The sequence below is a fragment of the Triturus cristatus genome, chromosome 6 (assembly GCF_964204655.1).
Source record: "Triturus cristatus chromosome 6, aTriCri1.1, whole genome shotgun sequence".
NCBI classification, from domain to species: domain Eukaryota; kingdom Metazoa; phylum Chordata; class Amphibia; order Caudata; family Salamandridae; genus Triturus; species Triturus cristatus.
In genome coordinates this window covers 1,216,575,014-1,216,600,556 of record NC_140589.1, presented here as the reverse complement: position 1 = coordinate 1,216,600,556, position 25,543 = coordinate 1,216,575,014, and the positions used below count along the sequence as shown (strand labels likewise).

Sequence of the window (25,543 nt, the reverse complement as noted above, 5' to 3'; positions counted from 1 at the left end):
TGACCAGTGCTAAAGTGCATGTGATTCTCTCCTTAACATGTGTATAGTTGGTGTATATATGATTGGCATATTAAGTTGACTTATAAGACCCTTGTAAAGTGGTATACCATATAACTAGGGCCTGTAAATTAAATGCCACTAGTGGGCTTGCAGCATGGATTATGTCCCACACAGAAGCAGCCTTTCAACCGTGTCTCAGGCCTGCCACTGCAGTGCTTGTGTGTGCAGTTTGCTTCTACTTCGACTTGACATTTAACACTAACTGGCAAGCCTTAAACTCCCCTTGTGTTACATACAAGTCACTCCTAAGGTAGGCCATAGGTGACCCTAAGGGCAGGGTGCTATGTAAGTAAAAGGTAGGACATGTACCTATATGTTTTATGTGTTCTTCTAGTCACAAACACCCAAATTCGTTTTTCACTACTGTGAGGCCTGCTCCTCTCATAGGTGACCGTTAGGAACCATTAAGTTGTAATTCCTGATTGTAGAGGAGTAACTGCTTTTTGTTTAATATCTTTGGATTGATAATGACAAATCTTCTTTACTGGTAAAGTTGGATTTGGCATTACTAATTTAGAAGTGCCACTTTTAGAACGTGGACATTTCCCTGTCCTTAGCTCTTTGTGCGCTTTCATGCGTGTCTCCAATATATGTCTCTGTATGGGTGACAGACCAACTTTGTGCATTCCCTCTAGATAGCACAAACACAGAACACTCAGCTGCATCTGCATGCTGATGGGTTTTCCTGGGCAGAGGGAGGGAGAGGGACTGACCCGTACACTTCAATAGTTAGTGTCTTGCTCTCACACATATCACTGATCAACCCCCAGGGTTAGCCTGGCAGACAGGACTGGGCTGAAAGGGGATCTGTGCACTTAAAAGACTTTCCTTTGAAGTCACCTCCTCTTCAAAGGTATTTTCGGGTGTAAGTACTGGGGCTCTGATCCCTTCTAATCAGACACTTTTGGACCCGTACCAGACATAGCTGGCTGTACATCTGCACACTGCCCGAGCTAACTGTTGTGCTGCCAGGAGGGATTGAAACGCTGCTAACTGCTCTGCTGTGTTGGCCTGATGTTTGTGGAGCTGCAGGAGAAACTGCCACTTTGCGACCTGCATTGCTGTGCTGGCCTGCTGCCTACCTACTCTGTGCTGTGCTACCTATTCGTATAGTCCAAGGGCTTGTTGGTTTGCCCACTGTACCTAGAAGTCTCAGGGCCTTCAAAGACTTTGTGCACACAACCCTTGCTCCGGGACTGGAGTGATCCTGAGCTCACCTCTGCTCGATTTTTTTCAACGAGCGACCCTTGACCCTGTCCAGGCAGGTTGCTCCCCACGCCGCAACAGCACCACCTGTTGTGCCCGTGTCTCCCAGCTCGCTGCTACTGCCTCTGACGCGAGTTCGAGGCCCTCCTCCATCCGCAGGCCACCACCTGCGCCTCATCCCTGGTGTCAAGTGGTAGGCAGTAGGTATCTGTGTATTCTGGTATTGTATTGTATTGTGCCTGTACTCCATTTTTTCTCCTTGTATTCCTTGCATTGTTGTGGTATTGTATTGTGCCTGTATTCTGTTTTTCTCTTTGTATCCCTTGCTTGTTGTGCCCTTCGTTTCCCTGCTCGTTCTGCCCCACCCTCCGCTCGCCCATTCGCCCGCTCCCGCCTCCCAGCTGCTCCTCCCTCCCACCTCCCCTTCTTATGGCAGCCGCGCCACTGGCGTGCCGCTGGCGTGCCTAAGGCAAGCCCGTCTGCGCCCGTCCGCGCCTGGACCGTGCCCAGCACCAGACCCCCTGGCCCCCGCGAACGCCACGACACCTGACGCCGCTACGACGCCAGCACCCTCCGCGCACTCAATGCTGCCCGATCACACACCTGCTTCCTGGCCTCCCCGAAGCGCACCCAAGGACCCTTCTCCTGCCGGTGCTGCTGCTTCACCAACCTCCGAGCCGCCAAACCACCCACCGAGAAAGGATGCAACCACCTCAGATGCATTCTACTCAACACCCGCTCCGCCCGAAAACACACCATCGAACTCTGGGACTTACTGGACTCCAACTACCCAGACGTCGCCTTCCTGACGGAGACCTGGATGAACCCTCCTCGGCACCCGACATTGCCATAGCCATCCCTGATGGCTACAAGATCACCTGCAGGGACCGCCCCAACGGAACAGGAGGAGGAATCACCATCGTCCGCAGGAACACCCTCTGAGTCTCGACCAGCACCGACGACACCCTCTGCACCGCCGAACACCTGCACTTCCAGATCCACACTGATCCCAATACCACCCTCAGAGGAACCCTCGTCTACAGACCCCCCGGCCTCAGTTTAACAACTCCATCGCCGACTTCGTCAGCACGCACGTCCTTGCCTCCACAGACTACATCCTCCTCGGGGACCACCTCGAGAACAACAACAACACCAACTCCATCACCCTGATTGACAACCTCGGGCTCAGACAGCTCGTCACAACGACCACCCACTCCGCCGGCCACGCGCTTGACCCCATCTTCTCTGCAAGCTCCCACCTCACCTTCAGCCACACCACTGAGCTCCGCTGGACCGACCACTGTTTCATCCACTTCACCTTCCGGAAACCCACCATGCACCACCGCACTCAACAGATCCCCTGCCGCAGCTGGAGCAAAGTCACCAAAGACCAGCTAAACACCACCCTCGCCCGAAGCCCACCAACACCGCCGCACGCAACCTCAGACAGTGGATCGACGACTGCGCCAACACTCTCGCCCCGATCAAGAAACCCTCCAACAGACGCACCAACAAGAAAGCCAGCTGGCTCACCGCAGACCTCCAGGCCTCCTAGCAAACCTGCCAAAAACTAGAGAAGAAATGGCACCGCAAACAGACACCGGACAGCTACGCAGCCCACAAGAACGCCATCCGCAGACACCATCACCTCATCAGATCTGCCATAAGGGCCTCTTTCAAGGACCGCCTAGACAACAACGCGCACAACAGCAAAGAGCTCTTCAACATCGTGAAGGAAATCTCCAACACCAACGACATCCCACCATCGCAAGACCTGTGCAACTCCCTTGCCACCTTCTTCCATCGCAAGATCGCAGACATCCACGACAGCTTCAACAACCGGACCGCCCCGACAGCCACCAAGACTTCTAACCCCACGACCACCACCCACATCGACCCCCTGCTCACCTGGACCAACATAAATGACGACGACACCATCAAAATCATGAACACCATCCACTCCGGCTCTCCGTCAGACCCATGCCCACATCACATCTTCAACAAAGCCAGCACCACCATCGCACCCCATCTCCGCAAGGCCATGAACATCTCCAATGAGACCACGACCTTCCCAGAGAGCTGGAAGCATGTCGAGAGCAACGTCCTACTCAAAAAACCCAAGGCGGATCCGAGGGACCTCAAGAACTTCCAGCCCATCTCCCTGCTCCTGTTCTCGGCGAAGGTCATCGAGAAGACCCGCTACCTCGAGGAGAACAGCATCCTGGACCCGTCCCAGTACGGGTTCCGCAGCAACCACAGTACCGAAACTGCCCTCATCGCCGCCACTGATGACATCAGGGCCCTGCTGGACAATGGCGAAACCGCAGCCCTCATCCTCCTGGACCTATCAGCCGCCTTCGACACTGTCTGCCACCGCACCCTACGGAGGCGCCTCTACAACGCAGGGATCCGAGACAAGGCTCTGGAATGGACCACCTCCTTCCTCTCCAGCAGAAGCCAGAGCGTCCACCTCCCCCTTTCCGTTCCGAAGCCACAGAGATCATCTGCGGTGTACCCCAAGGATCATCCCTCAGCCCGACATTGTTCAACGTCTACATGGCACCGCTCGCCCACATCGCCCGACTGCACAACCTCAACATCATCTCCTATGACGATGACACCCAGCTGATCCTCTCCCTCACCAAGGACCCCCTCACCGCCAAAACCTACCTCCACAAAGGAATGAAAGCCGTCGCCGAGTGGATGAAGAACAGCCGCCTGAAGCTGAACTCTGACAAGACGGAGGTCCTCATCCTCGGCTCCACCCCCTCGGCCTGGGACGACTCCTGGTGGCCAACCGCACTGGGAGCAGCACCGACACCCACCGACCAAGCACGCAACCTGGGGTTCATCCTCGACTCAACACTCTCCATGACCAAGCAAGTCAACGCCGTCTCATCCTCCTGCTTCAACACCCTCCGCATGTTCTGCAAGAGCTACTGTTGGATCCCCACCGAAACAAGAAGAACAGTCACCCAGGCCCTCGTCAGCAGCAGGCTGGACTACAGAAATGCCCTCTAAGCAGGAGCCTCAGCCAAACTACTGAAATGACTACAACGCATACAGAACGCCTCAGCACGCTTGATCCTCGACATCCATCGCCACAGCCACATCGCACCCCACCTGAGAGACCTGCACTGGCTTCCCGTCAACAAGAGGATCACCTTCAAGCTCCTCACCCACGCACTCAAGGCACTCCACAACACCGGCATACCTCAACAGACGACTCACCTTCTACACCCCGAACCGCCAGCTCTGCTCCGCCGACCTCGCCCTCGCCACCATCCCCCCGCATCCGAATAGCGACCACCGGCGGCAGATCGTTCTCCCACCTCACCGCCAAAACATGGAACACCATCCCCATCCTCCTACAGCATTCCCAGGACCTACTAACCTTCAGGAGGCTACTCAAAACCTGGCTATTCGAGCAGTTATGTTATGTTATTTATACTTATAGAGCTCACGATTACCTTTAGGTGTCCTGGCGCTAAGTACTGATTACCTAGAGAAGCTGAAAGCATACTACTGAGAAAAGAGCCATGTCGTCAGGCCCTTACTGAAGGAGAGGAGATCTGGGGCATTTCTAAGATGTAAAGGGAGCTCATTCCAAGCTCTAGAAGCGCAGAGAATAAAGCTTCTACCTCCCCAATTCTTTTTTTTGAATGAGGCGACTTGCACTTGTTTGGCCCCAGTTGACGGTAATAGTCTACCTGGAACATACCATTGAAGTTTACGTCTGAGAAACTCAGGTCCTGTTCCATTAATAGCCTTAAAGACAATACACAATGCCTTAAAGCGTGTTCTTAGCTTTACTGGGAGCCAATGCAGTTTCTTGAGTTCTCCCTTGACGGAGACGAACTTTGGTGTACCAGACAGCATTCTAGCCCCTGTGTTCTGGACCAATTGCAACCTGTTCATATGTTGTTTTTTAACATTAAGGTATAGGCTATTGCAATAGTCCAGACGTGACATTATAAGTTCCGTCACCACTGTCTTGAGGTTGCTCTCAGTAAGGAAGAACTTAATGTTCCTGATTATTCTGAGAACCATAAAGCAGGCTGAGGTCACCATACTTACTTGGTCCCCCATAGTAAGTTTGTTATCCATCAAAATTCAGAGGTTTTTTGGCTTTTTTTGTGGGTACTGGACATAGGCCAAGGTCCTCGGGCACCACTCCGGTGTCCACACCCGAGGATTGTTGCCAAATTTTAGGATCTCGGTCTTGGAGGAATTGAGTTTTAGACAATTGGAGGACATCCTGACCTAAATAGCACTCATACAGTCATGGAAGCGATCCCCAGCCTCCTTTTCCGCTCCCTCGGTCAGCGACAACACAATTTGTGTGTCGTCAGCAGCACACTCCCCCCCCCCCCCTCCCCCCAGCGCCTTGAGACCCTTACGGGTGAGTAGTGAGCTTTACAAATGTACTGATTGATTGAACGAGATCTAAAGTCAACGCAGAGCACCTACAGCTGTGTTTGCTGTACAAATCACTCACACCGACGCTGTGCTATGTCCAGGAATCCCTGTTCCTGTCAGCTTAATTGCCAAGCATCACGTTTCCCAGCTTACTGAAGCCGCAAAACAGACGGTTACCCAGCGTGGCTCAGTGCACATTCCCCTCCGACCCAGGACGGATTCCTCGTACCAGCGCTGTGCTGCCTGCCAAAGAATCGTGCCTTCCGGTTGATCACGGACCGAGGGAGGACGCCATGTCTGACCCCTTGTGCCTCCGGCCGTTGCGCCTGATTTCGATGCAGCTCGGCACTTCTTCAAATTGCATTCCAAGTGGCTGCCACCCTCCTGGTCCCAACCCCTGGACGAACAACATCGCTCAAAGGTATTGCAACAGCGGAGACTCACAGGGTCTCTACCACTTACCTGGGCTTTCATCGGCGACCTACCCCGGGTGATTTCCTCAGCCTCCCGTAATCTTTAGCACCTCCCAGCAATGAATGTTTTTGCACTAACACGGACAGGAAGCCAAGTGTCTCATCCCTGGATGGCATCATAGTCAATTCCCCCCTCTATACTGTAAAGAACAGAATAAACGCTCAAGTGCTCTGATAGCCCCATAACTGCCTAATCTTTTCAAAAGCTAATTTTCCTTCTCTAATCGTACAGTATTGAATCCCAGAGAAGCCAACATAGTTTTAGCACTGTGGATATTGTTTTTATGCATTTAACGTGGTACTGTACAAACGTGATAACTTAAAAAGTACATATATGATTTTTATTGTTTTGGTCTTGTCTTGTTCAGAGTATGACTGTTGGACTTGGCCCTTCTGGCAGGTTCACCCCTGAACTTTTTTCTTTTTATTGTGACCTGGTGTTAGAGATTTTTGGCTTCTGCGCACTTTACCACTGTGTCCCAGGGTAAAGTGCGTGCGTGTAGTGAGGTTGGCCTGCCCTCCCATAGGAATGAATGGGGAATGTGTGTGTCCCTGGTAGTTCCTGATGCGTGGGGAGTGCAGGTGCGAGTTTGGTATGTACGGACTCGTGTGATAAAATGCTGCGCGCGGCGTGCATGTATCTAGTGTGGAAGTGCCACTTCTAGAAGTGGGCACTTCTGTGTGCAGTGTGAAATGAGTGCCTTGTCTGGCGATTGGCTGCCTGAGGTCATGTGACGGGCTAGGGAATCCCCAGAGTCAGGAGGAGTCACCCAGTGGTGAATGGGGAGATCAGCAGCTAGATGGGTGGGAGGAGTCCACCTAGGACCTGAATAGGGCTGGGCTTTCCCCTCACAATGCTGGCTCCGCCCCCTGTGGTGCGACTGATGACTCTGGCCTGCTCTCTGAATAGGGAGAGGGGCTGAGCAAAACAAAGTGCTCAGGAACCAGTTGTATCTGGTTCGCCCCTTCCCTGCACTTTGAGAACAAAGGATTTGGTGTATAAAAGAGGGGCTGTGACCCCATGAAGATGTTCTTGTTTGTGTACTTGAATCTACCAGGGGCGTGCTGCTGCTGGGGCCCAGGGGAAGGCTTGCCTCCCTGGGCCCTGCCCTGCCCCTGGATGCCTGGAGAACTTCTTCCTGGGACCCTTCTGCCTTTGCTGGGGGCTGTTTTGCCTCCCCTTAATGCCTCAAGGACTCTTCTTTGGGACCCTTTGTGCTTTGGACTCTAGCGCTGTGCTTTTAATTTGAAGAACCACTGGGCTTAGTGAGAGGAGCGCGTTCCTTGGGTATCAGAGCGCTTGACTTGTATCCTTGTGAGCGCCAGATTGCCAGAGTAAAGAGGAGCATGCTTACTCCGCAGCGCTGAGCTGTCCACGGTGAAAAGGGAATCCCCGGCATGGAGATTCCCTCGCAACCCTCAGTATTCCAGGAAGCGGGTGCCCACCCCGCGGTATTGCCGCCGGAAGGATTTCTGCGTTGTTTAAAACGGGTGCCCACCCCGTGTTCTGCCTGTTTCACGGGAGCCTACCCCGTAATTGCCGCAGCCGCCGAGAACACTGGGCCGCCGCGCTGCCCGCGGCGACCCGGAAGTGGATCTCGGCAGCCTCAGTGTGGGCGGGGCTGAAGCCCGGAAGAGAAGCGGAACGACGAGGAAGTGACCGGGGCTCCCGTGAGCTGAGGGAGCCCCGCGCGGTTGCAGCCCAGGTGAAGAGCCGAGGCATCCAGGCGGGAGCCCACCCCGCGCTGGATCTTGACGGGAGGAGTGCGGCCGGAGCTGGTGCAGAGGGGGCGCGAGGCACATTGTCGGTGCCTGCCCCTCCGCGCTACGAGAAGCCTGGAGTCCTCCCTTGGAACCCGGTGAGTGGGGGGCTCTTGGATGCATGGTGAAAGGGGCTCTCGTAGTGATCCCAGAGCGGCCCCGCAACTGACAGCAGGCCGGTCCAGCATACGGGGACATTTTGTGTTGATGACCAGAGCGGCCCCGGGGGGCAGCGGGCCGCTCCAACGTTTAAGGGGCCATCAGTATTTTTAAAGAGTCCCCCGAGTGGGACTCCAACGTTACGGGGGCAGAGTGGTTGTTTAGAGCCTGTGAGGCTCCAACGACGGGGCGCATTGTTTGATTAAGAGTGCGAGTACGCTCCAAAGTGACTGGGGCATTATTCTTCTATAGCTGGCATGCTCCAACGTGTGGCATAAGTCAGTTCCCAGCTGCCCAGCGCTTAGTGGGCAGCTGCAACGTTTAGGTTGTGCCTTGTGAGCCCTGGCTTGCGCAGCCTGCGCAGTCGCGCCCTGACATTGCTGGATATTGGGCATTTCTGCACCCCTGAGAGGCCAGTTGGCCTGGGGACAGTTTTTGCTGTGCTGTGCCCTCCCCTAGGGTACCTGGTGACTCATGTGAGTTGGGCGCAATTGTGTTTTCCTGCACCTCTGAATGTGTTTTTATGCGTCATGTGCCTTGTTCTTACACCGCTGAATGTATGTTATGCATCATGTGTTTTCCTTCCCTACACCTCTGAATGTGTTGTGATGCATCATTTGTAATGTGCTTCTACCCCTACAGGTATTGTGATACTTAGGTGGTTATTCTCCCTAGTGCAAGTGGTGCTAGTGAGGTCCTGGTTCCCTGCTCGATATTTTCCTAAGGTGGTTAGGGTTGCGTAGGTGGTACTTACCTGTTACCAGTAGTTACTGGTCGTGTGCTACATGTGTTATTTAGTGCTACAGTGATTGTATGTGCTATGTTCTAAAGTATTATTCCTATGTTCTAAGTGCTAATTTCTACAAAGTGCTAATTCCTGACAGTGATCCATGTGGCCCTGTCCCCTGTACATATAATCCCTTGTAAACTCTGCCCGTGCCTGTTGGCACATCGTAAAGTGTGTGTTTTTATCTAATGTGTTTTGGTAATACAAAGGCTATTTTTATATAATACCTTGTGTGGAGTTTCTTTTGTGGTGGGCCTTGGGTGTTGTTGCTGGGTGCGCGCGCAAACGCTTTACACATCGCCTCCGGGATAAGCCTGACTGCTCGTGCCAAGCTACCAAGGGGGTGAGCAGGGGTTATCTTTGGCGTGTAACTCCCCAGCCCTGACTAGAGTGGTGGTTTCTGCCTGGCTTTGGCGCAAGCCTCAGCCAACCAGAAATCCCATTTCTAACATTGGTGGCGGCGGTGGGATAGGACTTGCGTTTGCGCTGTACCGCAGCAGCGACTGGCTACACTACAAAACTCAGCATTTTAGATAGTCACATGTTGGGGATTATTGTTTATGATTTTGTTTTCTCCTCAAGAGTGTCATTTTTAAATGGTGTTTTCTGCGCCTTTATGTTGTGTGGCAGAAGATAGAAAATGACAGGGCGGGACGCCAGTAGGTGGGGAGGTTCCCATAGATAGGGAGTCCCTTGCTGGGTCCAGTGCCTAATCCTTGTTCCTGTCCCCAGAGGTATGGGTAGATAGGAGGGAAGAGAGGGAGTGTGGAGGAGAAACAGCTAGCTCAGGAAGGTGGTTATCCCCTGAGCGTAGTGTGAGTGTCTGGATTCACCAGTAAGGGTGGGATCCAGTGGTGGCAGCAGAAGTGTGTCCAGTGCCGGAAGCCCCATTCCCGTTCCCAGAGTATGGTACCTGGTACTCAGTAAGAGGGGTGCAGGTTGAGATTCAGGGGCAGTGAGGAACTGTCCCACCAGTCTGGGGGGGTGTGTGGATGAGTGATGTATTGCACTGGACAAAGGAGTGTGAGTTCTTTTTGTGATAAGGAGCTTGCATTGAAGGTGGACCTCTGGCTGTGTGCTAGAGGTCTTGCAGAGGCATTGCGGAGTGATTCCAAAAGTAGTGGCTTAGGTATCTTCTGTTCCTGTGTGGGGGAAGAGGTTCAGTGTAGCCCAGCTAGGTCCCAGTGGAATGGGAGGGGTGTAGGGGCTCACGTCTGGTCTCAGTGGAGATGGAGTGAGTGTGGGACGGTGTGTCCCACGGTGGCCCGAAACCCCGTCTCAGGGCCTGGAGGGTTCCCTAAGGGAGCGCCAGGTCGGGGGCCTAGGCTGTACTTGTAGGTCATTTGAGGAGGATCTTCCAGTGTCTAGAGGACGTGGAGTGTCTGTAACCAGAGCTCCAGGGGTCCTGGTGTTGGGCAGTACCGCTCCTAAGTGGAGGGTGCAGAAGTCCTGGTTGAGGGGTGAGAGGGGGAAAGAGTCCCCAGTGGAAGAGCCATTGGGTCAGGGGCCAGCCAGAAGGGCTGAGCGACCAATGAGTGACCATGGTGACGCCACTTCTGTCCTGGGGGATCTCTGCGCCCTGTCAGGTGGACAGGAGGTCGCGAGATTAGAGCCAGGCAGACTGTCACACGACCCATTAGTTATGTGTCACCCTCAAGGGGGGGCATGCGTGCTCCCCCGGAAGTCCTGGTTCGCTGGGCAATTGTCTGACCAAAGGGTTAAGCCCCGAGGTTGGGGAGGCCAGGTTCAGGTTCAGTCTGACCTGGAGGGAAGGGCATCTGTAATCAGTGTCCTGACCGGTTCGTCTTCCAGGGGTACCGCTCCTAGGTGGGAGGGTGCAGAACTCTGGAAGGGGGTGCAGAGGGAGGGCATCCTCGCCTCTGACCCTGGTGCAACCTGAGGGTTTAGACCCTAGGTTGGGAGGCTTGGAAACTTTGTGGTCGAGGGGGAATCCCTGCCAAAGAGAACAGCTGAATAGACTTAGGAAAAGCTACGCCTTGGAATCCATACAGACCGGATTCGACGCTGAGTGCCGCCATTGATGTGTGTCTGGGGGCTAACCTATAGTTTGTTGTTTCTGCTGAGGTAGAGGACTAAGGGACTTTGCTGTGTGCTGTGTCCCCCTGCTGGAAGAGAAACTGTGCTGTGTGCTTTGTTTTTCTGAAGACAAGAGTCTCCAGATCCCAGGTGGTAGACCAGTTGATGGAGAGAGGTCCTGAACTGGTGGGAGAGTTGTGTTCTGGTGGGTGCTTCCCTGGGAGGGTGCGGAACCCCAGAAGTAGAGGTAGGGTGGGGCACTCTTGCCCGTGACCTCTGGTCAGCCTTAGGGTGTGGACCCTAGGTTGAAGGATCAGTGGTAGTTGGGAACTACACTGAGAGGGTGAGTGGAGAATGGCTTGTATGCCAGGGGTTACTACCCCCCACTCTGGGTTTGGCAAGGACCAGTGGTATCTGGGTGGCCTAGGGCCTGGTCCTGGCCATGGACAACTAGGGAGTACCAGTGGGGTAGCCTAGTTGGGACTGAGAGTTTGTTTCAGAGGGAACCACGTTGGTTCAGAGTGGCGTAGAACCGGAGGGTGTCCCTGCCGTGCGGGCCCGCGTCCGTGTTCTATCGCCCAAAGCAGGGAAGCCCATCACGGTGGTGATTGGTCTATCCTGCGTTTTGGCTGGAAGGGGGTTGTGTTGGACTTGGCCCTTCTGGCAGGGTCACCCCTGAACTTTTTGCTTTTTATTGTGACCTGGTGTTAGAGATTTTTGGCTTCTGCGCACTTTACCACTGTGTCCCAGGGTAAAGTGCGTGCGTGTAGTGAGGTTGGCCTGCCCTCCCATAGGAATGAATGGGGAATGTGTGTGTCCCTGGTAGTTCCTGATGCGTGGGGAGTGCAGGTGCGAGTTTGGTATGTACGGACTCGTGTGATAAAATGCTGCACGATGATGTGTGCGGCGTGCATGTATCTAGTGTGGAAGTGCCACTTCTAGAAGTGGGCACTTCTGTGTGCAGTGTGAAATGAGTGCCTTGTCTGGCGATTGGCTGCCTGAGGTCATGTGACGGGCTAGGGAATCCCCAGAGTCAGGTGGAGTCACCCAGTGGTGAATGGGGAGATCAGCAGCTAGATGGGTGGGAGGAGTCCACCTAGGACCTGAATAGGGCTGGGCTTTCCCCACACAATGCTGGCTCCGCCCCCTGTGGTGCGACTGATGACTCTGGCCTGCTCTCTGAATAGGGAGAGGGGCTGAGCAAAACAAAGTGCTCAGGAACCAGTTGTATCTGGTTCGCCCCTTCCCTGCACTCTGAGAACAAAGGATTTGGTGTATAAAAGAGGGGCTGTGACCCCATGAAGATGTTCTTGTTTGTGTACTTGAATCTACCAGGGGCGTGCTGCTGCTGGGGCCCAGGGGAAGGCTTCCCTCCCTGGGCCCTGCCCTGCCCCTGGATGCCTGGAGAACTTCTTCCTGGGACCCTTCTGCCTTTGCTGGGGGCTGTTTTGCCCCCCCTTAATGCCTCAAGGACTCTTCTTTGAGACCCTTTGTGCTTTGGACTCTAGCGCTGTGCTTTTAATTTGAAGAACCACTGGGCTTAGTGAGAGGAGCGCCTTCCTTGGGTATCAGAGCGCTTGACTTGTATCCTTGTGAGCGCCAGATTGCCAGAGTAAAGAGGAGCATGCTTACTCCGCAGCCCTGAGCTGTCCACGGTGAAAAGGGAATCCCCGGCGTGGAGATTCCCTCGCAACCCTCAGTATTCCAGGAAGCGGGTGCCCACCCCGCGGTATTGCCGCCGGAAGGATTTCTGCGTTGTTTAAAACGGGTGCCCACCCCGTGTTCTGCCTGTTTCACGGGAGCCTACCCCGTAATTGCCGCAGCCGCCGAGAACACTGGGCCGCCGCGCTGCCCGCGGCGACCCGGAAGTGGATCTCGGCAGCCTCAGTGTGGGCGGGGCTGAAGCCCGGAAGAGAAGCGGAACGACGAGGAAGTGACCGGGGCTCCCGTGAGCTGAGGGAGCCCCGCGCGGTTGCAGCCCAGGTGAAGAGCCGAGGCATCCAGGCGGGAGCCCACCCCGCGCTGGATCTTGACGGGAGAAGTGCGGCCGGAGCTGGTGCGGAGGGGGCGCGGGGCACATTGTCGGTGCCTGCCCCTCCGCGCTACGAGAAGCCTGGAGTCCTCCCTTGGAACCCGGTGAGTGGGGGCTCTTGGATGCATGGTGAAAGGGGCTCTCGTAGTGATCCCAGAGCGGCCCCGCAACTGACAGCGGGCCGCTCCAGCATACGGGGACATTTTGTGTTGATGACCAGAGCGGCCCCGGGAGGCAGCGGGCCGCTCTAACGTTTAAGGGGCCATCAGTGTTTTTAAAGAGTCCCCCGAGTGGGACTCCAACGTTACGGGGGCAGAGTGGTTGTTTAGAGCCTGTGAGGCTCCAACGACGGGGCGCATTGTTTGATTAAGAGTGCGAGTACGCTCCAAAGTGACTGGGGCATTATTCTTCTAGAGCTGGCATGCTCCAACGTATGGCATAAGTCAGTTCCCAGCTGGCCAGCACTTAGTGGGCAGCTGCAACGTTTAGGTTGTGCCTTGTGAGCCCTGGCTTGCGCAGCCTGCGCAGTCGCGCCCTGACATTGCTGGATATTGGGCATTTCTGCACCCCTGAGAGGCCAGTTGGCCTGGGGACAGTTTTTGCTGTGCTGTGCCCTCCCCTAGGGTACCTGGTGACTCATGTGAGTTGGGCGCAATTGTGTTTTCCTGCACCTCTGAATGTGTTTTTATGCGTCATGTGCCTTGTTCTTACACCGCTGAATGTATGTTATGCATCATGTGTTTTCCTTCCCTACACCTCTGAATGTGTTGTGATGCATCATGTGTAATGTGCTTCTACCCCTACAGGTATTGTGATACTTAGGTGGTTATTCTCCCTAGTACAGGTGGTGCTAGTGAGGTCCTGGTTCTCTGCGCGATATTTTCCTAAGGTGGTTAGGGTTGCGTAGGTGGTACTTACCTGTTACCAGTAGTTACTGGTCGTGTGCTACATGTGTTATTTAGTGCTACAGTGATTGTATGTGCTATGTTCTAAAGTATTATTCCTATGTTCTAAGTGCTAATTTCTACAAAGTGCTAATTCCTGACAGTGATCCACGTGGCCCTGTCCCCTGTACATATAATCCCTTGTAAACTCTGCCCGTGCCTGTTGGCACATCGTAAAGTGTGTGTTTTAATCTAATGTGTTTTGGTAATACAAAGGCTATTTTTATATAATACCTTGTGTGGAGTTTCTTTTGTGGTGGGCCTTGGGTGTTGTTGCTGGGTGCGCGCGCAAACGCTTTACACATCGCCTCCGGGATAAGCCTGACTGCTCGTGCCAAGCTACCAAGGGGGTGAGCAGGGGTTATCTTTGGCGTGTAACTCCCCAGCCCTGACTAGAGTGGTGGTTTCTGCCTGGCTTTGGCGCAAGCCTCAGCCAACCAGAAATCCCATTTCTAACAATAACAATCTATATTTCTAAACCTGTGTGGTCTTTCTAGTCGTGTTTTCATACTTTTCACATTGCCTCTGTTGAAAAGCCTGCATGTTCTGCGCCAAGCTAGCAGAGGGTGAACACAGGTTATCTTCGTTGTGTAGCTAGGTTGCCCTGATTAGAGTGTTGCGTTCTGCCTGGCCTGGGTGTATATCTTAGACAACCAGAAGCTTCATTCCTAACACTGTTGATTTGGCATCGACCCTTTACCATTTCACTACTGAAATGCAGTTACTCTTCAGCTTGTAAACATTTGTGAGTGTTTCAGGGTAGGAAACAAGTTCCAAGGGATAGGTGAATATTCACAGACCTATAGGTTAGTATGTGTTCACTGAATTATTTTAACGTAGGGTTTTGAGAATACCCCAAAATCTGCCATAACCCCATAAAATACAAACATGTGACTTTCAAAATACCGGAAGAATTTCCATATTTGCAAATCCCATTTACAGTAGTAAAATTCTGTCAATCCTGATTTTGTAAATCATTGGGACTTCGAATTCCCAAGAGCATTTATTTGTACAACATATTCTAAACTAAATGCACAATATAGTTCCAAGAATTGACCCTAGCAACAACAGGCAGTGAACAAATCACCTAGGTATTTGTAATTTAAGCTATTTTGGAATTTCTGCTAGATATAATATCGACACAAAGAGTTCATCACTCTGTGAACCAGTCATCATTCTGTTCAGTAGAAGTTATATTCAGTCTTCTGTTTCAATTCATCCAACAATACAATTTGTCACATTTGATAAGCTATGAGCAAAAAAGGTGTTATAAATTAGGACTCATGGTAGATGCTCTTCTTAAAATGTCCCCCATGTGCACATGCTTTGGAGTGGTGATTTTGCACAATTCTTAGATGTTGTATACTACTTGGTCCTACTGTTAACTCTAGGGAGGATTGATGACTGTGGCATACAACTATTCAAGTAAGAAAATGTATATGTATTCAATAAGACTTCCTGAACAAATTGTCTTTTTTTATTTTCAGGTCTCAAGTGGCTACCTGGTTGTCATTTTTGTTTATGTGACAGAATACATTGGAATTAAAGTGCGGACCTGGGCTGCCATGCATGTCCATGCAGCCTTTGCTGTAGGCATTATGGTAGTGGCGATAGTAGGATATCTGGTGAGGACCTGGTGGATATACCAGATATGTCTTTCTCTAGCAACTGTACCATTTTTGTTGTGCTGCTGGAAGCTCCCGGAGACTCCTTTTTGGCTTCTATCACAGGGCAGATACACTGAAGTGCAAAAACTGATTGATACAATACAGAGGTGCAATAGAGTGAGCACACCATTGAAGATTTCTGAACTGTTTCCAGTTAAGAAGGATGGTCTGCTTGTGAACAAGACAGACAGAGATGAAGTACTGACAGCCAAGAAGCACAGCATCTTAGATCTGTTTACTACCCGTAACCTTGCTAGAAGAACCATTAGCGTTTGGTTAATTTGGTTTACTGGGAGCCTTGGATACTACGTTTTCTCTCTGAGCTCAGTCAATCTCGGAGGCAATGAGTATTTCAATTTGTTCCTCACAGGTAAATATGTTTACTATTTAATTACTATCAATACTTTCCATGTAAATGTTACAGTTTTACATTTGGGGTTATCTACAGATTGCTGCCTTCTACAGCAGTTGCTACTGAACTAGAAGTTACACACAACCATAGTTCACTTGAGAAATCGGCAAATGGTGCACACAATTTGGCGACAGTGGTGCTTTGTGAGAAAGCCAAAGAGAATTTACCCCTGTCTCACACATCATTATTGCTTGTTACACAGTACCTTCTCCTGATTCAACCTTATCCTAAAGTGGATAAGCTTTTTTCATTGGGCTTACCTGGCACTCCATGCTGGTTTGTAAAAGATTTTTTATTTTTATAACCAGCAGTCTCTCTCTGACTACACATCCTGAACACTGTAGTAAAAGGTTTATCAGGTCTAATGATCAGTGTGTTACAATTTATTACTCAGCCCTTAAGCAGAGGGACTGCCTGCTTTGAATCCAGTTTTGAAGTCATGTGACTTTCTATATGATGGGTCCTTTGTAGGTAAGAGAAGTTCTGCTGACCCATGAGGTTCTGGGTGGAGCGAAGACACCCACCAAGATGGGAGAACAGTCTTAAGCTCATACAAAAGTATTTGAATTGGACTGTATTGAAGCTGCATTTATATAGTGCTTACTACACCTGATGAGGAGTTCGAACACATAATGCCTGAACCCAGATCTAGTGGTTAATCCAGTGGTTATTGTTTATTGTTGGTTATGAGATTAATCTTATGCTCTCAAGAAAATCATTCCATGCATTTATTCCAGTTTCTTTGTGATATATTAAATTAATGGAAGTTAAGTGTGATCATTTGTGGGTGCAGGGGGTATGTGTGTTTATGAGAAATGGTTAATAGGATTAATAGATGGGCTAAAGGAGTTTAGGTGTTGTTAGGTTGTAGGGAGAGATTGCGATCTTTAAGATGAGGTGTGGGAAAATTGCAGGAATTCAATAAAAGGTATTATGTAAAACATGCATGTGACAAAACATGCTGATCTCAGCGAAACGGGGCATGACAAGGATGGAAAATAAAAGGAGGTGAATAGAAAAAATGAGAGGCAACGATCAGAAGTTTTAAGTCAAGGTCAATGTTTTCATGCAGGGTTTTTGGAATGCAGACAAGGCCCTTTGAGATGGCATGCAATTTGAAGATACAAAACATTAGAAGGAAACATTATTTGGATGTGTGATAGTGCTAGGTACTTTTGATTGGCCCTAGAACTCAAGTAAACAGTCTGCCCGCTGCTATGCTACCATTGGACTACCACTTCAGCAATGACAGCTAGTCAGCCCAGGGTCTGGAAGTGTAAAGTAATGATTGAGCTTCATATACATGGAAATATCAAGAGCTTTAAGCTGTGTTTAAAAGAAGCAGAAAATGTGGGTGGGGTAAACAATGTAAACATTGAAAAGGGGATTCTGCAAATGCTGGAGCATATGTCTTCTAATATTCATCCTTCAAGTTTGGCTCATAGTATTAATTACAAACCCAAAAACACAGTAGTCTTCTCTGGATGGTGTTGGGTACATTGAAGCTGTTGATCTTAGGGAAAAGCTATCCATGATCTTGGGGTTCCCAGCATACCAGTGCCTAATCCTGGTGACATCAGTTTATCTCGCTACAAGTCAGTGCTTCAGTGTCTTCATCGACCAAAAATTCAATTGTAGGAAAAGTAGGATGCATGCCAAGAACACAAGATATGTACATAACTCATGGATAACTCAGAAATCACAACTGGAGGTACATTTAGCATGTTTTTGTGTAGTGGGCACAGTTTTATCTAAAACAAAAGACAAGCCTTTGTTGAGTAGACCTCCTTCCCTAGCACCTTTGACATTTAAGTAAGGACTTAAATGAGGGCTGATATGTATCTTCTCTGGCAATATCCTATTTTGGTGACATCCTCTTGGGACTGGACTATCCCTTGAATGGTGTACGGGCATGTTTCCCAGCCCTGAGTGTTCAACTGCACGAGAAACTTGTAACCTGACTTTCATTTTGGTCTTAGCTTCAAACTAATTAGCATGTGCACAGATGTCTAACCCTGTCCCTGCAAGGTCCAGGCCCTGTTCTATGACCTGGAGAGGTCCACCATGCATGTACTTGCAGAAGATAGTAGACCATTGTTCTTTCCATGGGTGTATCACACAGAGTTGCTGATGGCAGCATAACATGTTCCATTAATCTGTAGCTTTACCAAACCTTTTCTCTGAGCCAGAGACAGTGCAGCCTGCCGACCTCTTAGATGTAAAGTGCCACAGCTATGTAAAACACAGAATGTTGCACTGACATCCCATGTGCATGCCAAGTGCGCATGCATGCACAATGAGCATTTCTGTTTGCAGGACTCTCTGTGTGAGAGAGAATAATGAAGCCGGGGGGATCCATTTGTATGCCTGTGTTTTGGCGTAGCGCAAGATGGAGGGCGAGGACAGCCTCTCATGTCAGAAGAAGTGTATTCCTGGCATTTCCATGCCATGGAGACCCAGAAACTGAAGTGAAGAGGATGGAGACTCAATATCTTTTTAGACATTCCATGAAGACTTTGTTAGTAAGGGGCTGCTGGTTAGGATTTTCTGCGCCCTTCTATTGGGTGAATGGGAGGGTGAGAAGTGGAATTGCAGCTTCTGTTGTTCAAGGTGACCTCTTGGTAAGGGAGAGGGAAAAGACTGACTGCATTTGAAAGTATCCAAAGAATGAACAGGGGGGGCGTAAAGGCGCTTTATGAAAAGGTCCAGCTGTGTGTGCCCTCAGAATGTACAACAAAAATGACAGAGCTGTTCCTGTAAGTGGAAAGATAAGGGAAGGGAAGAGGTAGAACGGGGTAGGTGTAAACGAGACACGAACTCGGCGTGTCAAACGCGAGGAACTCCTTGCGTTTATCTACCAGGAACTGCAGTGGACTATCCTTAGGAATTCTTAGGGTAGACCGAGCGTCAGGTAACACTACAACTGTGACTTAGAATGCTCACTGTTTATTAAGATATTATGATGAATTTTAGATGTAGATAGAGAATATCTTTTGGTCCTGAGGAATCGCCAGAGTATTTCTCTAATGGAGCGAGAAACATGTCGACCTTATTGAGGCAGTGTATATAACCTAGTCTATAACCCTAAGTTAGTAACACTCAACCTCATAGTTTTTTAATTAGGGGAGAAGGCTTCCTAATAAATTGGTTGAGTAAGCACTTCGACCCCTATTTTTAATCAACACACTTCATCTACATCACCCTAGGGCCCCACACACCCATGCAACTACCGGCTTCATTGGATAAAAAGACCTCCACTAAAGTGCTCCTTAAACAAGAGCCCGTCGGGTATTGCACCAGCCGACTCGACGCAGGAGCAGCCCGATGATGACGCGATACATCCGAAGGGGTACGTGAATCACGATACCCTTTAGGTTGTGTGAGGGCCTCAATATCCAATATTTCAATTGTCCGTGAACACAATTTCTTCCCTCTTCCCTTCCCTTATCTTTCCACTTACAGGAACAGCTCTGTCATTTTTGTTGTGCATTTGAAAGTGTCACCTCTAGGGTTTGACTCTATGGAAAACCTAATATATCAATAAAGACCTGATTTTGTTCATGGACAAGTAATCATTCCAAGGAACCCAAGGGCTGAGTAGTAAACTCTCCGCCCAAAGACTGGCTTCTAAAAAATGCAGTTCCCTGCTGGGCCTTGGTGTCCTAATTTAAATGTTTGTCAATCAACCCCGCATTTATCCCCATATGTTAGTGCATATGAAGAAAAAATGTGTGAAAGGTCCGACAGTACCCCACGTAAGCATCACCAAGGGAGCTGCTGGCAGGTACTCACCAGTCTGCTCACGTTTCTTCATCATTGGTGACTTTCAAGACCGTGAAAAATGAAATCAGTGTCAAGGATAATTTTAAGAAGTGTGAAAAAAGAACATAGTGATATGTGAAAGGATGCACAACATGTGCTTGTCGTGTGCTATCCCATTAAGACCCCATAGTGAGAGAAAAGATAAACTTGCTTCTCTAAGCTAAAATGAGTTGTGACTCCCTCGCAACAATGCCAATTTTATTAGATGCCATCAGCCCACTCAGGTTAAAAAAGAAAACACAATGTTGCAGACCACTTCAATTATTTTTATTAATTGAAGTGGTCTGCAGCATTGTGTTTTCTTTTTTAAACTTATTGATATATTGTTGTTATGAGTGGAGGGCGACCTGTTTTGTAATTCCCTCTTATGCTCCTTATTGTGGATGATCTATGGAAACCCTGACAACATGTACCTTTTTTGAAAGGGATCTGCTCGATTTCCAGTGCACAGTGATCTGGTGGGAAGGCTGTGATTGTGTACCAGAGACCTGAGGTCTACCCCTGGAATTCCCACTTGACCAAAATGATACAGCCCTGGTCATTAAAATCTCTCTTCCTAATAAGGGAAAATTAAGAGCATTTAGTCACATGCAAACACACTATATAACTTGTTAAAAAAAAAGACTTCACACAAAGTGTGCACTGTTGTACAGCCGTTCTGCCTTAGGAAACGCATGTGGTGAATATTTAGGCAAAGTTGAAAACCTTTTGAACTTTTTCTACGACTGCCCTATGAAAGGAGCTGGGCCATGTGCCGCCTCAAGATAACTTGTCTGCTCTGTTTAAAGCCATAGTAGGACTGTTCACTTCCTACCCATATTAACATGTTGTTGTGGTCTCGCCGCCAACGGAGCGCCACGGAACTCCAGGAGAAACCTAATTACCAATATGGACTTGGCTGTCTTGCACTGCCTACATGGCTAGTTACTTACACCCCTCCTTTGTCATTCTTACATTATAAAACACTTTATCTGAATTCCCCTGCTTTCTCGTCAGCAATTCATGCATGAATTCTCTTACTCCCTTTGTTTCTTTCTGGAGACAAACTCGGTTTGTCCTGACTTTGGGCTTATTCATGACATACGCTGTTAACTCTTTATACACTCTTTATCCATTTTGTTCTTCTCATATGCCTCAACCGTCACTCACTCATACTATTAATGCCTTTTGATCGCACTTTGAACAATTCAGGCTGAATGGATGACGTTTCCAGGCCATTTTGCTTTAGCTATCCATAAATGTTTATCGTTAGACCTTTATTTCTGCTTCCAATATCTTGCACTTATTTTCCAAATTTCGTTAACATGTCTCTACTGTGAACTCCTTTTTATTCTCCTCCTCTTCCCCAGGTATCTTCTGACACCCATGCTTTCTACTTTTCCTCCAAAATCAATACCCTCTCTTTGGCTATACCTTACTCACTGTGTGTGTCTCCTTCCTTCTCCCTACTACCTACTCCCCCTCAATTTCTAGTTCTCTATTCTGATTTCCCATTCCCTTTTCCGTCCTAGTAGTTCCACGTATGAATTCTTCCCTACAACTCTGCTTTAGTCGATGTTAATGTTTAACATTTCTTTATTATGTGTATGATCCCTGTGCACTAAGTGACAGTGTCATGCTTCCTACTCTGAAGACCCTCTCTCTTAACACATTGCTCGGGTTTATTTTTAAGATACAGTAACATCTTGTTCGTTCCCAATGAACGTGCTTCTTGGCACGGTCGATATGGGTTTTACTCTGTCTTCTCTGCCAAGACTGTCCTTCTTTATATGCAAAACGTTCTTACTTGACCGTGCCAAAACAAAAAGGCGTATTTCCTTATTCTTTCCGATCTGGCAACAGATCTTGGCACAGCTGATGGCACTTTATTCTTGGCGCTCTTTTCTCATTTCCTCTTTGTGTCACAGACCACTTTATTTGTCGTTGTATTCTTTCCTTTCTAATAGGGCCTGTTCTGCTTCTCGGCTTCCACAGAGATGGATGCCTACTCGACAAATCACCCATTTGTCATTCAATATCTTTGGCTGTCCGTTATTATCGCTTGCTGGAAAATCCCATATCTTCTTTTCCTTTCTCTTTTTCCGGCCCTCTTTGCTCTTCTGTTTTTGCCTGTAGGGCAGGCATACAGCTATTGGGTGCACTTTTGTTTTCTTGCCATCAACACTTCCAAGAATTACATTATTTTCTTTCACTTTTCTACCTACCCTCTATCTATTACATTAATTAATTAAAAATGTGTGGTTTTTTTTAGCTCTTCACGTTTTGTGTTATTTCCACGCTTCTGTGTGGTTTTACTCGGTATTTCACAACGTGCCAGTACTAATAATGTTTATGCTAAAGCATTGTATAAGAGTTTAACCACAACGATACTAAAGAGTTACATCTTTTCAACTTTGTTGCACATATCCTTTCATCACTGTAGAATCTACAACGCTCGTACCCCATACCTATATAGCATCTAGCTTTTATTACAACTTTCTTTTTTGGTGGACTCCTGCTCATTATATCTCTTCCTTCAGATTTTTTAGAATTTGACCGCTCTATTTTCCAATATTCTTTACTTTGACAACTCCGCTGCACTTTTTTGCCAGCACCAATGCCCTTCTAAACAGACTTATTTCAAGTGACTATTGTTTTCATTTTATTCATGATTCCCTCCTCCTGCCTATTAGGACAATAAGGAATTTCTGGTTGGATTAAGCATCCAGCAGAAAAAAGCATTGTCAGAGGTAAGTAGCTTGTTCTTCTGATGGATACTTCTAACCACTGATTCCTCGCCTTTAGAATAGATACCATAACAGTACTTCCCAAAGGTCGAGAGTCAGTGAAAGGGACTCAAACCAAGAAGTAGTCTAAACCAAGTGGGCAAAGTGGCCTTCCCATTGGACCTGGATTCATGAATGTATCCACAAACACTGTCAAATCCTGGCAGATCTCTAGAACAGGCAACCCTCTCGCCAGCGCCATTGTAGTGGCCGTGGCCCTGCTTGAAAGGGCCCACAGGCTTACAGGAGGCTGCTCCTTGACTAGTGTGGTGCAGATTTTGAGAAAGAGGACTATCCACCTTGTCAGAGCCCTCTATTGCACTGATTTGCTCTTTTTCACACCTGCAAATCCCACAAAGATCTGATCATCCACCCAATATTACTCTATGTGGTTGATGTAAAAACTAAGCAATCTCTTGGGGTCAAGAAGATGAAGTCTCCCTTCCTCTTTCCAGGGGTGCGATGGAGAAAAGAATGCTGGCAGAGTGATCGATTAACCAATGAGAAAGGGTTTCATGACTTTTGGAAGGAATGCTGCCTGTGTTTTCAATACCAATTCATCTGGGGAAAAAAGTGCTGTAGGGTGCTGCAGCTCACTTGCATGCGCTGCTGACATGATGGTAATAAGTAAGGCAGTTTTCAGTCAAGAGCCTCAAGGAACAGCTATGCATTGGCTCAGAAGGCATGTATATAAGAAAACACACCACAACTGGTGATTTAAACAACAATGGTTGGTCTGGTAAACCCAGGAAGGCTGGCCAACAAATTACCTTTCACTGTGTCTACTGCAAGGCCTGGCTAAGCTAACGAAAGAACAAACAAAAGGACATCAAAGTCATTTAGCTTGTAAGGGGTCTGTGTTTCGGGCAACACTTTAAGTGACAAACTTTTCCCTGTGTCCAGCATAGATAGACTTTGTGTAAGGCCGCCTGGCCATAAGGATGACATTGAGCACCTGTAACACACACATTTAGTTGCTGCCAAGCAATCTCCATGCAGAGAGGTATACATTGTGTAGATTTGGATGCAGGACCCTGCCCTGTTGCTGAGACGGAAGGCCCTCCTAAAGTGGAAGCCTGAGCAGAGGACAATTGCTCAGGCCTGGGAGCATCGGGTACCACAATGTCTTGGCCCATTTTGGAGTGATCAGAATGACTTGGGCCTGCTTTGAGTGGATCTTTCTCAGAACCTGAGGCAGAAGAGAAAGTTGAGGATGGGAATACAGGAGCCCTTCCTTCCATTTATATCAGAATACATTGCTCAACGGGTGTCTTGGGGTAAACTCCATAGCACAGAATTTTTTACTTTGCGCTTTCTCGATGGTGGTGAATAAATCTAACAAGGATGTACCTCTCTGGTTGAAGATACACAATGCCACCGTAGGATGTATAACTCCTCTAAGGGTCAGCTAGATGTAACTTTCATAGTTTGTCCACATTATTGTTTACGAACCCCACTAGGTGGTTGGTGACTAGGGAAAGGTTCTGCTGTCCAGCCACCTCCAGAAGCATAACGCCTCCTAACAAAGCATCTAGCACGCTACTTCTCCCTGCTTGTTGCAGTACCTCATGGCTGTTGTGCTTTTCATGAGGGCTTGCACCATCCTCTCTCTTATGGACAGCAGGAAACCCTTCAGTGTCATACAGATCACCTGAAGCTCCAGCAGGTTGATATGAAGTTGGCGCTCTGGAGGAGGCCAGATGCCTCTGATCACCAGTCCTCCCGGATGACCTTCCTAACCAAGTAGCAAATCATCTGTCATAGCCAGTAAGCCATGGTTGGGGAAGGGAGCGTGGCTTGCTGCAGGACTAATTGGCATTCACCAGCCACCACTGCAGATCCTGTGCCGTCTCCTTTAAGATCTCGATGAAGTCGGAGAGGCAATTCTGATACCGGCCCAATGAAATCTGAGATCCCAATGCAGTGCGCACAGGTGCCACCTGTCTTTTTAGATGAGGAATTGGCATTAAGCATGGAGACTAAGAAGCTGCAGAGCCAACCCCACTGAGACCCTGATTGGATGAGGTAAGGCCAAACGGAAGCATAGCAAAATTAAAGTGGTCTTGATCCACCTTGAACCGCAGATAGTGCCTATGGAACTACAGGATAGGTATATGCAAATACATATACTGCAAGTCTAAGGACCCCAGATCTCGACTAAAGTTGTGCTAGGAGAACACAAAAATACATCCAGTTTGAATTCAACCTGATTCTTATCCAAGACCTCTGCCTCAATACTGTCACCAGCAGAGAATTCACGCAGTTTTTGTCTCTGACTGTGACGCAGTCCAAGACGTACCCTATGTCCCTCTAAGACATTGATGACGACGGGGAAAAGGACTGATCGTTTCCCTCTCACTGTAATAATGATGCGCTATATCTGAACTTATATAATGCCTTTGAGCTAGATACATCACCTGAAACAGAGGTAGCCTACTGCAGAAAACACCTTGTTTGCATAAGCAGTTTGAAAAGCAAGGGCCCACTTTATCTAAGTCACTGCTAACTTTTATTATAGCCCTCATTGATACCCTCATGGCTACATGGCCCAAAACCATGTTCTTGTCAGTCAGTCAGTTGACCAATAGCTTGACGTCATAGACCTGCCCCTGATGAGCCATACTTTCTATGAAGCATCTAACACCAGAGAACCTGGTCACTTAAGTCCCAACATATAAGGTCAACCCGGGTTTCTATCAGGCCAATACCCGCACAGAGAATTAAAAAGAACTAGGGCTTTTGGGAAAAGGCTTTTCTCATCTTCCAGTCTAATACTTAGATAAATGAGTGGAGTTTGCTTACTGTGCTAGTACACAACTGCTTTATGTCATGTGGCCAGCAATATTTTGCCAGCGGTCCCACATGATTTCAGTGGCTCGTTAGCCCAGACTGTTCGTGATGGCTAGAATGCCACAAAGTATGTGCTCCTGGCTGGCCTGGACACAACTGACTGAATTGACAGGGCTACTGGCACTAGTGTCATGCTTAGAATGGAAGCA

General features: G+C 48.9%; 1 protein-coding gene across 1 annotated transcript in view; it reads left to right on the top strand.

Annotated features, from left to right (window-relative positions):
- The window catches only part of SLC22A16 (solute carrier family 22 member 16), a 315,817-nt gene that overhangs the window by 181,527 nt on the left and 108,747 nt on the right, over positions 1-25,543 (top strand). The window contains exon 4 of the mRNA XM_085612126.1: positions 15,366-15,915. Within this exon, the coding sequence (XP_085468252.1) occupies positions 15,366-15,915 (550 nt within the window). The remainder of the gene's footprint in view (positions 1-15,365; positions 15,916-25,543) is intronic.